At 44.9% G+C, this 16,363-nt stretch overlaps 1 protein-coding gene across 1 annotated transcript in view; it reads right to left on the bottom strand.

Moving 5' to 3' along the window:
* LOC126458277 (uncharacterized) overlaps nt 1-16,363 on the bottom strand; it is a 608,335-nt gene that overhangs the window by 14,819 nt on the left and 577,153 nt on the right. Inside the window, exons 6-7 of the mRNA XM_050095209.1 lie at nt 10,396-10,652; nt 2,455-2,565 (exon numbers count right to left, since the gene is read on the bottom strand). Of these exons, the coding sequence (XP_049951166.1) occupies nt 2,455-2,565; nt 10,396-10,652 (368 nt within the window). The remainder of the gene's footprint in view (nt 1-2,454; nt 2,566-10,395; nt 10,653-16,363) is intronic.

Raw genomic sequence — 16,363 nt, 5'->3', positions numbered from 1 at the left:
CATAGAACTTAGAACTACTTAAACCTAACTAACCTAAGGACGTCACACACATCCATGCCTGAGACAGGATTCGAACCTGCGACCGTAGCGGTCGCGCGGTTCCAGACTGTAGCGCCTAGAACCGCTTGGCCACACCGGCCGGTGCAGTGTTTTGTAGCAACAGCTTTTTTCAGCCGTATATTTTATAATGTGAATGCATATTTTCTGTTCTTTTGGACATGTCTGGAAGAGCAGACGAAATGTGGAATCTGCAGATGTGATACATATAAAGTAAATTGGAGTGGGTAGGGGAGAATCACGGTGTTCATTGAGAAAAGTAATGGCCCTGCAACACTCCATTCGTTCACTCACGAAATTGTTTTCACGTCTGGAGACTTCTCTCTGTTCAGAGTCACATGCCGTTTTCTGTTTGCAAGAAACTCTTCACTCCAATCACACAGCTGGCCTTCTGGAATTCAAGGAACACAGACTCTACCTGAGTGCAGTTATCTACAGCATTCTGGGTCTCATGGACGAACAGAGCAAGCTATGTTTCACACAATAGTTGCTTTCAGAGCCGATTTTGATTCCTACAGAGGAGATTACTGTATCTCTGCCCTCTCCAACTTCCTTCCTCTCAACTACAACCTTAAACATGCCACAGATACCAACGTTTCTGATAATCCATGTATATATATGTGTTTGTGATTGTGTGTATGTTTGTATGTGTGCGTGTGTTTCGCACATCTTCTAAGCCACTGGAACGATTTCAACCGAACTTAGTACACACATCACTTACTATCAGGCAACAATAGCTGTTGGTGTAGGAACCACCTGTATTGGGGCAAGGGCGTACGAGCGCACTCTGTGTTGTTGCCAGATGTATCCAAGATGGCGGCGATGACGTCATCCAAGATAGCGGCGTGTAGACTTGACAACAGCGCATGATGTCATCCAAGATGACGGCTATGACGTCATTCAAGACGGTGGATTTTTGTGGGAAGTTTGAATTTTGGTGGGAGAGTGCCACGCCCCCCTCTCTCAGAAAAAATTGCAGGAAGTTCAAATTCCAACAGGATAATGCATCACACCACAGTTATCTCTACTAACCTAAGAAAACCCCACGGGAAGATAGACCACTTGGGCTAACCTATGTCACCCGACCGCCACTTCTTCCTATGAACTGCCACCAAGTTTGAATTTTGGTGGTAAACGAAGGTCAATTCGTATATCTCTACTAAGCTAAGAAAACGGCGCGATAGAAAGGTCTCTTGGACTAACCTCAGTCACACGACTGCCACCTCCACCTAAGGATTTGTGGGAAAAGGACTTGGACATAAGTCTTTATTTGAACAATTCCATGCAGTACAGCCGTCGAGTGTGTTCACCACAAGGCCTGAACTCCCAACTGACTTAGTACACAGCGGAATTAGTGGCAACGAGTGTGCAGGTTCAGGACTCAAACGTCGTATCTCCTGTTCACTAGACATCTGCATTAACCACTGTGTCATTCAGACACAATGTATATTGCAGCTGCACGAACTATCTGGGCATGCCTCCTGGCCGATCCACACTCCCATCGTGTGCCACCTATATGCAGCCCCTGTCCATGTCCTCCATGTTCACTACTTTGAGATTTCTACAGGATGTCGAACGTAATTGTGTATCTGCACTGAAGGTTGAAGATTCATGGCCCACCAACATGAATTAATTTTGGACATGTCTGAAAGAACAGACACGATTCATTTAATTGATTTACCTCGATGGGCAATGAATTCACCACCATCAGTGCGGATCCACAATTACGTTCGACCTCCTATGGGAATCTCAAAGTAGTGAGCATGGAGGGGGCTGCGCATAGGTGGAGCGTGGTGGGAGTGTGGGTCGGCCGGGAGATGTCCCGAGATAATCAGTGCAATTGCGGTAAACATTGTGTCCAGATGGGGCAGTGGTTAACGCAGCTGCCTAATATGCACGTGATAATTCGACTCTTGGTCCGCCACACACTTTCGCTCGTTACTGCTGATTCCACACAAAGCGCTGTTGCAGCCGACATCAGTAATTTCTTCCTTTTCCTTTCAACCCCCTCCACCATCAGTTCACATAGTATATTTTATCACATTGCTTATAAGATCGGCACTATAAATAACGAATATGACAACAAAAATGAAGTGATACATTGCACATTAATAGTCTCAGTTCTTCTTTTGTATGGTGAAAAATCATCATAGTAACCTTTTCTGTCTTTCTCACTGACGAGCAGTGATGGTCGTTCTGTGTTCATGGTATTACACTGTTCGTGAAGCTTCATCATGAGTCATGAGATTGCGCAGCATATCAGACAGGTGATCGAAAGGAAGGACCTGCAGTTTCAACCAGATTCAAAGAGCCGATTCGTCGTTTTTGATACACAGCGGCATGCGTAAATGTCGTTCTTTACACTACGCTATCGTCAGAGGCAGACGTCTCTCTTACCAGGTGGACGGCGGCAGTTGGACGGGGAGAACCACCAGGCTGACAGAGCGCAGCCCACAAGCCCAGCCGAGGTGAGCACCAGCATCAGAGTCAGCTGCCAGTTGGTGTGTCCTGTGGAGAAAAAGGAAACTGAGGAATCCACATCCACTTACCTGCACCCTAGTAGTAACGATAATTATAATACTGGCCTCGATGGTTCAATAAAAATGCAGAGAGGAATGCCACAGAGAGTCCCGTTTTTGAGCACTTCCCCTTTAGTGTTTATGTCAATGACTTCCGAAACTACATGACCTGTAAAATGCCCTCTATTTTGATGACGACACTGAGCACATTAGGTTAGAATTTCTCTATTCTCAAGTTCTCCGCCCAGTAAGATCAAATGACAATTCATTTACAAGCAGAGGGGGCGTAGAAAGGTTGCAGAGTTGATAAACACACTTAATACGTCAGTCATGAAAGCTACACTCTGAGATGACATAAAGTCATGGGAGAACAATATGCAGACCTACAGATGGCGGTAGTATCACGTACACAAAGTATAAAAGGGTAGTGCGTTGGCGGAGCTGTTATTAGTACTCATCTGATCCATGTGAAAATGTTTCCGACGTGATTGTGGCAGCACGACTGGAATCAAAAGACTTCGAACACGAAATGCTACTTGGAGCTAGACGCATCAGACATTACATTCCGGAAATCGTTAGGAAATCAATATTACGAGAGCCACAGTGTCAATAGTGTGCCGAGAATACCAAATTTCAGGCAATATCTCTAACCACGGACAACGCAGTGGCCGACGGCCTTCGCTTAACGACCGAGAGCAGCGGCGTTTGCGTAGAGTTGTAAGTGCTAACAGACAAGCAACAGTACGTGTAATAACCTCAGAAATCAATGTGGAACGTACGAGGAACATATACGCTAGGACAGATGTGCGACATTTGGTGTGAATGGGTTTTCGAAGAGGACGACCGGTGCGAGTGACTTTCCTAACCGCACGACATGACATACAGCGCCTCTCTTGGGGTCGTGACCATATCGGTTGGAGGACCCTACACGACTGGAAAAGCGTGTTCTAGTCAGATGACTCCGGTTTTCAGCTGGTAAGAACTGATGATAGTGTTTGAGTGTGGCGCAGATCCCATGAACCCATGGATCCAAGTTGTCAACAAAGCACTGGGCAACATGTTAGTTGTCCAATAATGGTGTAGGCTGCGTTTATAAGGAATGGAATGGGTTCTATGGTCCAACTGAATCGATCATTGACTGGAAATAGTTGTGTTCGACAACTTGGAGACCATTTGCAGTCATTCATGGACTTTATGGTCCGAAACAAAAATGGAATTTTTATAGATAACAATCCGCCATGCCACAGGGCCACAATATTGTTTACGGATGGTTTCAAGAACAATCCGGACAATTCTAGCGAATGATCTGGCCATACAGATCGCCCTACATGAATCCAAACGAACGTTTATGGGACATAATCGAGAGGGCAGTTCGTACACAAGATCCTTCGCCATCACCACTTTCGCAATTACGGACAGCTATAGAGAAGCATGGCTCAATACTTCTGCAGACGACTTACGACTTTTTGAGTCCGTGCCACGTCGAAGTTTTGCCCTACGCCGGGCAAAAGGAGATCTGACACTTTGTTAAGAGGCATCCAATGATTTCTGTCACCTCACTGTAAAGCAGTAGCACTACTTCGAAAATGTTTTGATATATTACACCTTAACGTGGTCGTAAGTAAGACTTTGAGGTGGAACATAAACTATGTCTTTCAGTTACGTTATCTGGTATAGGGGATGGGCGTTAGCGACAGAGTGTTAGTGAAGTAAAGTGCGAAGTCTGTCCTCCAGTGTCAACAGAGAACATGTTTGATCTTGACTGCGGCCGTGTAAAGTGAGAGTGTCACAGGGTCCTGTTCTGGGTACGTTGGTGCACTGATCTGCCACTAAGCACAACAGATGACTCAAAAATTTATATCTTTGCAGATGTCACAAGTGCTACTGACAAGAGAATGACTAACGCTTAACTGTAACAAAGTGCAGTGCATACTGTGTGCGACGCGGACGTCTTGCAGAAGCGAAATTTTACTGTCCCAAGCCAATCAAATAGTCAGTCTTAGGACTGACGGTAGATGGAATTTTTTGTTTTGAAGTATTGGCTCATTGCGTAAGTCCGTTTCATTCTTCATTGCTCTGACAACACTTTATTACGAAGGCTTCATTTTTCGTTAGTCATTTGTATTTCTTCAATTTGGCGTTTGAATATTGGAAACAGTGGTTTGCATGTTATTGGCCATTTTCAAGGCTCATCAATATAGAGCGTCAAGTAGAGGAAAATAAACAATCCCGACACATTTTACTCTTCGAGTTTAATCGTGGATCTATTACTACAGAGGCCACGAGAAGAATTTGTGATATCTACGGAAGAGAAATATTTGCTGAGAAAATGTCACCGATTTAGTTTTCTCGTTTCCAAGAATGAAAATTCCATTCGTATGATGAACCACTTTCTGGGACACCTTCTCTTTGTGATGAAAACCACCTAAATCAGTTGCTTCGCAATAATCCTCGCCAAACATCTCAGGAATTGCCACAAATTATGGAATGCAATTACACGACCATTGTCCACCATTTGTATTTATTGGTTACACAAGTACAACACGTGTTCAGTGACACCCATAAAAATATGTGAATAACACCAATTAGGGACTAGCGTTCCATTTTGAAGTTTCTCTTAAGAACAGGATTACAGATTCCCTCAACTCAAAGCAACAACTTCAGGAGAAGCACAGAGTCCTACTTGAAAACTGGCAGCTGGTCGTTTACAAAGCTGGTAATTAAATCACTGAGTAGTGCGTCCTGTTACTGTGTGTTGTTTTGTAACGTAATGTAGTGCATTTTGTTCTAATAAAATAAAATCATGGTATTTTTAAAACGATACGAACTTCTGCACCGACTCCATATCGCAGTCAATGTACAGGGTGATTAAAAAATAACTGTATCCATTTCGTGAGTGTAATGTATGAACCAAAATAAGAGTAAAATATTAAACAAAATTTTGTCTGAAACTGATTTTTTTTCCAAGATATGCAACAGAACAGGGATCACAAGTGCCCCATAAAAAGCAAAACAAAATTAATTCTTCTCAGAAAGCCACAAATTCAATACGACTACGTACCGTACAAGTTCAAAATGGTGCCCATGTAGACGAAGACAGTGACGTGGTCGACGTCTTACCTCTCTCGAAATGTTGCACGCTCCGTTCATCTCTTTCTGCACAGTTGCACAATCATTTACAGTTCGCTGCTGCCGTTGTGCCACATTCTCAATTGCAACATCACACACGAGCTCCTTGAGATGGTCCCAAAGGTAGAAGCCAAGGCGGTTAAGATCCGAAGAGCCGGCGGGCGAAGCAACTGCTCCCGTAAGACCTGTCCACTAATCGGAATAAGCAGTACTGAGATTTTGCCTCCCGACTGAAATGTGCGGGGGCACCGTTGTGAGTGAACCACGAGTTGGTTCGTGTAGCGAGTGGGACATCATGAAGCATACGACCCAATTCTTGTTCCAAAAGCTTTCGATGCACTCTGCCATTCAGGCAAATTATTGTAAGTTGTCATCTTGCATTGAAAGCGTAGCTTGTCGTGGAGCCGGGAGAAGAACGGATTTTGGTTCTCATGCTGTCACAGCTGACGCTGGCTACTGGGCCAGTGAGTACAAGACGTCAAATATACTCTCTATGAATCTGAAGAAATACTATTAAACATTAATCGATCTTTTTCATACTTAGCATACCAAATTCTATTGATAACACAACCATACGGTTAAAATTTCAAATCAATAACTTCAGTACTTTTGGAGATATAAATTTTTACCTAGAACACTTAATAAGCGTGCTGGCGTTGATAAATAGAGTGAAGGACTGTAATGAATTCATCTATAGTATCAATTGAAACCACAACCAAGAGGACAGGTGCACATAATAATCTAATTTTCTGGAATTTTCCTTAGTTTCATTACCACAGATTTCTGACTTTGAAAAATTATTATCATTACATCGTGTTTTGGTTGTGTGGGTTTTTTGGAGGGACTGAGAGAGTGAATGGAGGATATTCATAAAGTGAGGATGTGATATTTTATTAAAACTATGTAAATGTCTGCATCAGAAAGTTGTTGTGTAATTGTGGAATTTGTGACTTATGTCCGAGGGAGCTTGATTTTCTAAAAGGCAGCCAGAAGGGGCGTTGGGTATTAAATTTACCAGTAATTTATTTTATGGAAAGGAATCGCATTCTGTTTTCATTGAATTTTATTTAGCTTCGGAATTACGAGATTCCTAGTCTAGATTACTTGTGGTAATCTGATTGGCTGACGTTAGAATACCGTGAGTATAGAAGTGCCCGGGATGATATGACTGGTTGCTTAACATACTAGCCAGTCGGAATTCAGCACTTCCCGCGCGTTTGAGTAGGCCTTGATGCCTCTGATCTGTGAGTCGAGATGCTCGCTCGGGAGCCTTCTTCTGGTAAATACCTATCGCGCTGATCAGATTTGTATCAAAATTAAGAAATTCGCGTGTTTGATCGGTTCTCGTGACGGCGACTGCGTGTGAACATTTCATATCGTACAAAAACTCCGCGTGGCGTGTTTCGGGTAGATTACGAGACATTATGGCAAGCTCTTCTTTGCACGAATCTACTGAACGACTGAATGGGTTAGCTCGCAAGTGGTCATGGATCAGTGACTGTTTAGGACGTTCAAAATATCCAGTCGGACTAAATATCTTCTGGCTGCTATCGGGTATGAACTTGTAACAGAGACAGTCAATGACATTGCTTAATTGATGCTGAGATATTAAATACGGACTTGATAGCCATTTTCCGAGTTTTAAAGACAATAAACCAACTTAAAGGAAATTTTAGACTTTGTTTTAAATGAGTCATGCAAATATTCCAAACGCTCGATACTTTAACTTTCAGTCACTGCTCGTGGACTGGAGTTATGTGGCCTTCGTGTCTTAAGTATGTAGTCAAAGTTTCATCAAAGCTGCTTTTGCAGTATCTACCATCGCAGAGTCAACGGTCAGACAACCTGAAACCTATCCAGGTAGCTGGACTGGTTGTTTAAAGGATAATGAGAGACCAATCCGCTCCGCCGCATGCTGAGGAATAATATGTGGTCCGAGTAACTGATTATCCGCTACATCGCACCAAATGTTCACTGCCAAATTACGTTTATATCCTCTTACTAGAAATATCATACGTCCACACGTGCGTGTTATGACCATTCACGCTACCCGCACGGTAAAGAGGCTCTCATCTGTAGACGATACCCGACGACCGAACAGTGGATCAGCAGCATGGCGCTCGAGTAACCACTGACTGAAATTCTGACGTCAGGTGTGAGCTCCTGTCTGCTGGTGAAAATGGCGCCTTACTGTTGAGGAACCGCTACGGTGGCACTTTTAAGGCGGGTACTTATGGTCGGATCTTCATTTACTATTTCCAGGATGTTCTCAACAACAATGATGTAATGCCTACCACAAATCATATTATGCATCATAACTCGGAAATAAAGCAATTTCAGACAAAATGTTATTTAACGTTTTAGTCTTATTTTGATGCATGCATTACACTCACGAAATGTGTACAGTTACTTTTGAGGTACCCACTGTGCATGAACTGAATGCTGATATCTTCACTGGTCAAGATATCAGACCTCTGTCAGGCTGGTGATCACCACTGTCTGTCACACAAAAAGGCGAAGGCTTCTTATATTGTTTACATATAGTCTATTATCTCGTATGCTGTTATACGTTAATGAACCAAAACATTATGACGACCTGCTTAATAGCTTGTTTGGAACGAAATACATAACTGATTCTGTCTACCACGGATTAGAAAGTTTGTGGTAGGTTTTTGGAGGTGTGTGGCATTAGACGTCTGTTGACTGGCCTTGTAATTCACTTAAATTACGTGCCGCTCATCTGCGTACGCAGTGATGGCGCCCAATAGCGACCCAGATGGGATTTACATAAGGCAAATTTGGTCGCCGAGACATCAATGTGAATTCACTATAATGTTCCTCAAATCACTGTTTGACGGTTCTGGTTCCGAGACACGGGCAATTATACTACTGAAAGATGAAGTCGCCCTCGCGGAAGACATCAAACGTGAAGGGTTCAAATGGTTCAAATGGCTCTGAGCACTATGGGACTCAACTGCTGAGGTCATTAGTCCCCTAGAACTTAGAACTAGTTAAACCTAACTAACCTAAGGACATCACAAACATCCATGCCCGAGGCAGGATGCGAACCTGCGACCGTAGCGGTCTTGCGGTTCCAGACTGCAGCGCCTTTAACCGCACGGCCACTTCGGCCGGCCAAACGTGAAGGGATGCAGGTGGCTCGCAGTTGTCGTTGTGTGTTCGATTACTACCACAGGCCCCATGAAGCGCTGGATAATGTCTTCCATAGCATTATACTGCTCCCAAAAACATGCATCCGTGGCGCTCTGCACGTTTCGAACCGCCTTTCGCCTCGATGACGGCGTTTGTGGAGACGACCGTCGACCTAGTGAAGCAAAAATGTGATTCACCCAAAGAGCTGACCCGTTTCCGGTGATCGACGGTCGAATCCCGATGGCCCCATCCCCACTGAAATCGTAATTGTCGATGTCGTTTGGTCAACATGTGAACACGTTGGGGTGGTCTGCTGTGGAGCTCCACGTTCAACAATGCACGATGAGCGGTGAGTTCCGAAACACTTGTGCGTGGACCAGCACTGTGCTCTTTCGCCAGAGCTGCCACAGATCACTGTCTATCATAATTTACAGAGCAGACAAGTCTCCGAACCCCATATTCTGTGAAGAGTCGTGGACTTCCAATCATTTAGCTCCTAGTGGTAGTTTCACTGTCCTACCTCTTTGCGTAGATGCTCACGACAGTAGCACGTGAACATTCGACCAGTTTCGCCATTTTCGAGATATTAATTCACAGTCTCCGCGTAATAATAATCCGCCAGTTGTTAAAGGCGCTTAACTCAAAGGATTTCCCCATTTGCAGCCCATGTTTTGGCTAGGGTGATTCCCCGTCCGTGTCTGATCCGTTTACATTTTGTTACCGCATCACGTACCAGCAAGGTCTCGAGGCAGCATACAACGACGCAGTAGGCTGTGGTCATATCGCTTTGGTCTGTCGGTGTATGTTGCGGCAACTCTGAGCATTCACGGAGAATATTCTTCGCCCACAAAAGTACTGTCAGGCTGATATGCGGTGTCAGTTCGCGAACTTCGCGTAAGCCGTTGTTCAGGCGTATCGGAATTCTAACTCCGCTGTTCATGTACGTATACTGCTTTATGGAATTTGTTGTTGACAATATCGACTGCAACATCCATTCGATGAGTCAACGCTAGACGCAGAAACGGTACGCACTTGGATAACACCTTCAGAAGCACTGTACGGAAAGGTGTACGCTACTCAACAGGTCTCATTTCTATAGGCTTCCAGCATAGCTAAGAGAAATAGGTGATGATCTCCAGGTATTCAAATCCAAGTGTCTTTGTGACACACTCTTACTGTTCTGTACAGGAATTCTTAGCAGTAGTTCAGAACTTTTTTCTGTAATGGTATTTATTCGTATAATTTCTCACAATTTTGTCTCGTGTTATTAATTCTTTAATTTTTTGTTTATAAATATTCTTATCAGCATTCAATAAGCTAAGTACTCTTTCATTCCATGAGAAATCAGCATGGGCTCACATAGACCCATGGAAGCTGATGAATGAATAAATAAAACAAGTATAGTCAGTACCTGGAATCAAAGTGACCATCAAACATAGTGTAATTACCAAAAAGAGAAATCCCTATGGAACAAATGGGCGCGAACTGTTAGAACTGGATCCCCGCTTATATTCTCAAATGCACAGTGGTAGATTACCAGAAGCCCTGGCGTCGATGTCCAGGTCGTCAACGACGTGCCGGTGGTGCAGCAGCCTCGCGGCTCGCACGCCGCTCCCCGCGTCCAGCGCGACGTCTGCCGCCTGCAGCGCGGCGTCGACGTCTGCGTCCGCGTACGGCAAGATGGCGGAGCGAACGCGGGCCACCTCGGCGCCCTCGTCTGCCCCGCCGTCTCCAGCGGCTCCAGACGCCTCCACCTCGTTGTCCACCTCGTTATCTCGGACTGGCAGCCGTATCCTGGGCAGAAGGTTCTACATAATTTTTGTTTGACCTTTGGTGCACGTTGTGTCCGAGAAGTTTCCGTGTCCACAGGTCAAAACAGTACATCATTTGATTACAAGTATCCGGACACCCCTACGTAAAAGGTGGAAACGACCACTCAATGTCACGAGAGGCGGAACCGACACAATAAAACGACGCAAGGATACAGTAGTCGAAATCAGTATAAGGGCAGGGTCTCTACGAAAGTAAAAAGTAAAATATCTTAAGCTTACATGCATCGAATTTATTATGAAAATACACTAATGGCCATTAAAATTGCTACACCAAGAAGAAATGCACATGATACGTGGGTATTCCTTGGACAAATCTATTAAACGATAACTGACATGTGATTACATTTTCACGCAATTTGGGTGCATAGATCCTGAGAAATCGGTACCCACAACAACCACCTCTAGCCGTAATAACGGCCTTGATACGCCTGGGCATTGAGTCAAACAGAGCTTGGATGGCGTGTACAGGTACAGCTGCCCATGCGGCTTCAGCACGATACCACAGTTAATGGCGTACTGTGACGACGCAGTTGCTCGGCCACCACTGACCAGACGTTTTCAGTTCGTGAGAGATCTGGAGAATGTGCTGGTCAGGGCAACAGTCGAATATTTTCTTTATTCAGAACAGGACTTGCATCATGCGGTCGTGCATTATCCTGCTGAAATATAGGTTTTCGCAGGGATCGATTGAGGGGTAGAGCCACGGGTCATAACACATCTGAAATGTAACGTCCACTGTTCAAAGTGCCGTCAATCCGAACAAGAGGTGACCGAGACGTGTAACCAATGGCACCCCATACCGTAACGCCGGCTGATACGCCAGTATGGCGATGACGAATACACGCTTCCAATGTACGTTCACCGCGATGTCGCCAAACACGGACGCGCCCATCATGATGCTGTAAACAGAACCTGGATTCATCCGAAAAAATGATGTTTTGCCATTCGTTCACGCAGGTTCGTCGTTGAGTACACCATCGCAGGCGCTCCTGCCTGTGATGCAGCGTCAAGGGTAACCGCAGCCATGGTCTCCGAGCTGATAGCCCCTGCTGCTGCAAACGTCGTCGAACTGTTCGTGCAGATGGTTGTTGTCTTGCAAACGTCCCCATCAGTTGACTCAGGGATCGAGAAGTGGCTGCACGATCCGTTACAGCCATGCGGATAAGGTGCCTTTCTCGACTGCTAGTGATACGAGGCCGTTGGGATCCGACACGGGGTTCCGTATTACCCTCCTGAACCCACTGATTCCATGTTCTGCTAACTGTCATTGGATCTCGACCAACGCGAACAGCAATGCCGCCATACGATAAACCGCATTCGCGATAGGCTACAATCCGACCTTTATCAAAGGCGGAAAAGTGACGGTATGCATTTCTCCTCCTTACACGAGGCATCACAACAACGTTTCACCAGGCAACGCCGGTCAACTGCTGTTTGTGTATGAGAAATCGGTTGGAAACTTTCCTCATGTAAGCACGTTGTAGGTGTCGCCACGGGCGTCTACCTTGTGTGAATGCTCTGAAAAGCTAATCATTTGCATATCACAGCATCTTCTTCCTGTCGGTTAAATTTCGCGTCTGTAACACGTCATCTTGGTGGTGTAGCAATGGCCAGTAGTGTAGTAGATACATGTAAGACAAATAATGGTGACGGAATTACATATATATCTGATATCCTGTGAGAGGGGGGGGGGGGGAGGGAGGGTTGTTTAGAAGGAGACCATACAGCGAAGTCATCGATCTCATCGGATTTCGGAAGGACGGGGAAGGAAGTTGGCCGTGCCCTTTCAAAGGAACCATCCCGGCATTTGCCTGGAGCGATTTAGGGAAATCACGGAAAACCTAAATCAGGATGGTCGGATGCGGGGTTGAACCGTCGTCCTCCCGGATGCGAGTCGAGTGTGCTAGCCACTGCACCACCTCGCTCGGTACGGAATTACATAGTTCGTTCATAACACGAGTAACAAAATAAAGTGTTTGCATTTCCTGGATGGAAATTGGTATAAAGGCACTCACTGTCCTGTTGTGTTACTGCAATTTCAGTACTTTGTACGAATTCTGTTCTTCCTAATTATCTCAAAAGTTCTCTTCGCCGTTGATTTTGTTAGAGTTTGGGGGTCTTGCAATGAAATTGTCTCACACTCTTCTCGTATCGATCTTTTCAGCTCACATACGGCATGAAGTTGCCTTCCACTGCGATAAACACGCCTTGCAGGCACTCCAGAAGATTTTCTGTGGGGTTCAAATGCGGGATACGTGCAGGCCAGGGCAAGACATCGATATCTGTATCTTCAAACCACATTTTGGTTGTAGCTAAAACATGCGCAGATGCGTTATCTTCTTGAAATATGGGACTTTCGTCCCATAGGTCCTCATACACACTTATCAGTTCTGTTTCTAGCGACTTAGTGTACATTTTATAATGCATTCTAGTCGCCAGCCAAGCAATGCTTAATTTGCCTTTATCGCTGAAGTCTGTCCATATCTCAAATCTTCGCCCCCCCCCCCCCAAAATTTCTGTTCATTCTTGCCTGCTGCTCTGTTGTCATATCACGCCAATGATACTGAAATCCATCCAGCCCACTTAACTTAAACTTCTCCTCATCACTGAAGAGCTCTTTATCCCACTGTGAAGTCAATTACATACGTTTTTCAGCAAACTCCAATCTAGCTTGTTTATGTTTCAGTGTTAGAGCAGGTTTCTGCAGTCGTTTCTCGAACGCATCCGACCGAATCTGTCGTACACGTCTGGCAGTTGCAACTCTAAACCAGCAACAAGCTGAGAAGAATAACGGTTTGCAGCCATTTCTTTGAGCAAAATTAACTTTTCGGTGCCTCAGATAATTTTCTACTTTGCACATCTTTTCCGTTCTGTCCATATCATGCGCCAAAACTAACGAAATTATCAATCACTGTAAATGAACGTTTCAACTTCTTGGTGATTTCACTATTAGAGTGTCCCACATTCTTCTACGCACCGATTCGTGTTTTTTTCAGCGCATTATAACTGTTTTCCCCGTGGCCTTGTCGCGTTCGTGGTTTATGTACGTAACACGCACTGTCACTAGTAATGTATGTTCCCTATCTGCAGTAAAACCTCGTAAATAAACACTAACACCGTATAGAACTGACTGGCTTTATACTGTATTCGACCCTCTACTACATGAATCGTTGAAGTCTTGTTATATACAGTACTAGTGACATCAAATGCGATACCATTTGACTGCGTTTGTCGATGTACTGATTCTCATACTACTGCATGTAAACTGCGCACGATTATTCCAACCGAATATATTAATTTTCCTACAATAGTCCATACCTTCATACTGATTTCCACTACTGTATTGTGTTCTCAGTAGAGAATTAGTAATAGCAGGATAGACCGGTTAGGAGAGCTTAATGGCTTCGAACGTGGACTAGTGATTGACTTTCATCTGTGTAACAAATCCATCAGGGACATTTCAACCATTCTAAAGCTTCCAGTGTCCACTGTTGGCGATGTGATTGTGAAGTGGAAACGCGAAGGAACCACCACAGCTAAACCAAGACCAAGGAGACCTCATGTACTGACAGTCACGGACCATCGAATATTGTCGAGGGTGGTTGTCAAAAATTGCGTGTAATCATTGGACACAGTCGCTCGTGACTTCCAAAATGGTACCAGTACTCCAGCTAGCACAATGTCTGTGCATAGGGACTTGAGAAGAATGGGGTACAATGGGTCAGCAGCTCTTCATAAGTCCGAGGTCAACTCTGATCGACGTTTGAGGTGGTGTAAAGAGCGACACCACTGGAGAGTGGATGACTGGAACGAGTGTTTCGCTGTGGTGAATCACGCTACACATTGTGGAAATCCGATGGAAGGGTTTCTGGGATTGGTGGATGCCAGGAGGAAGTTACCTGGCATCATGCATAGCCCCAACAGTGTAGTACACACAAGGTGGTCTTACGGTATGAGAGTTTTTTGTGGTTACGATATGGTTTCTTTTTTGCACCTAAGAAAACGGTAAATGCGGAAGAGTATGAACACGTTTCTCACCATTGTGTACTGCGTACAGTAGAAGAGTTAAGAGAGTATCATTGTGTGTTTCAGCATGACAATGCACCGTGTCGTCAAGCAGCATCCGTGAGGCAACAGTTTGTGGGCAATAACATCCCTGAAATGGACTGGCTTGCCCAGGTTCGCGACCTCGGCCCAGTGGAACCCATCTGGAATGAGTTAGGAACTTTCCTTTGTTCCAGACACTGGAGTGCAACACCAGTACCTTTTCTGGTTTCTGCACTTGAGGAAGAATGGGCTCCGATTCCTCCACAGACATTCAGACACCTCAATGATGGTGTCCCAAGCAGAGTTCAAGCCGCCATGAAGATGAAGGGTAAACAAATTGAGAGAGGAAAAGTTACTCTCTCACCTATTTTCCATACAGATTTTGTTACAACGTTACGTAACTTGAGTGAGACTCTAGAAAGTTAACGGCCTGAGTAGGTGTTGATAGAGCCTGGTAGGGCGCTAAAAGCATGAGGTATTTTTATGGTTCTTAGTTCATAGAAACGGCATGTTGGAAGTTGAAAGCAAGTGGCGGCCAGCCCTCCCCTCAGTAAATCTTGCCGGACGGGCCCACGGCCGTACATGGCAAATGGAGCAGCCTGTAGTTGAGACAGGTCTCCAGCAGGACAATGCCGTTATACCTGCATTGGCGCCAGCCGAAGGCTGGGCTGGGGCGATGAACTGAAGGGACGCTTCTACACAGTTGAGTTGTAGTCCAGGCTTTGTGTGCTGTACCATGCCTAATAAAAATGTACAAGTTTTTGTGTTCACCGATACCGCAAATAGGCCTGTGACCCTCTTAAATTGGCCGCCTCGGTCATAGAAGAAACTCTGGCGTCTGAAAAAACGTTGAGAGACAGAATCTTTATTACACCACATAGGTAGGACTAACATACTCCAAGGCACAGGCGATTTAGATAAAGATATTTCAGATTGTATCTGTTGGCTTGCTGCCACAGGAAGCGACGTGACTTCGGCGAAAAACATCTTCTCCTTCCGTGAAAAGTTAAAAAGGCAAGCAATTGGCAGTTTCTTTTTTTTTCCAGAGACGCAAGTTTCTTAACTCTTGCGCTTCTGGTTCGACATGAGTTTATGCTGTCGTGTAGGAGGAGAGATTTAGCCCCTCTAAAGCACTGTGATAGGCTCAAGACGGGGTGAAGGCGGTGTCGTTCGTGCACTTCGCGGAAAAACGGAATTTTTTTCTCTGGGAGAGGTGCGAGGCACTCTGGTTCTGGACTTCAGTCTGGAACGAACTTCTCATTGAGGCTCTGGCATGTGTGGTTGGTACTTGGGCCCTGTCCTAAGACTGACTTCACTTACGAGTAGATAGACTGGGGAGCCTTACTGTACTGACAGTGTGACTTCAAACATTTCGGACTACTCGTTTGCCGAGGGCACACTTATTTAAGGGGCTCCAGAAAGGCTCAAAATCATGAAAAGTTCAATTTTTACTTTTTTGCGCTTTCTGAATCTGCAGACTATTACCTTTTAATAGATATATAATTTATTCAATTCCGAAGACTACAACTATTTTTAATTTTTTTTTTTGAAATGTGTTCTACATGGGCGTGACCCACTGTGGCACTGTTAAACTGCTGTCAAATGGTGTTATTTTTAACGTCCGTG

Source organism: Schistocerca serialis, chromosome 2 (assembly GCF_023864345.2).
Source record: "Schistocerca serialis cubense isolate TAMUIC-IGC-003099 chromosome 2, iqSchSeri2.2, whole genome shotgun sequence".
Taxonomy (NCBI): Eukaryota; Metazoa; Arthropoda; class Insecta; order Orthoptera; family Acrididae; genus Schistocerca; species Schistocerca serialis.
Note: the sequence above shows the minus strand (reverse complement) of the source record. Positions and strands in the feature narration are given on the sequence as shown.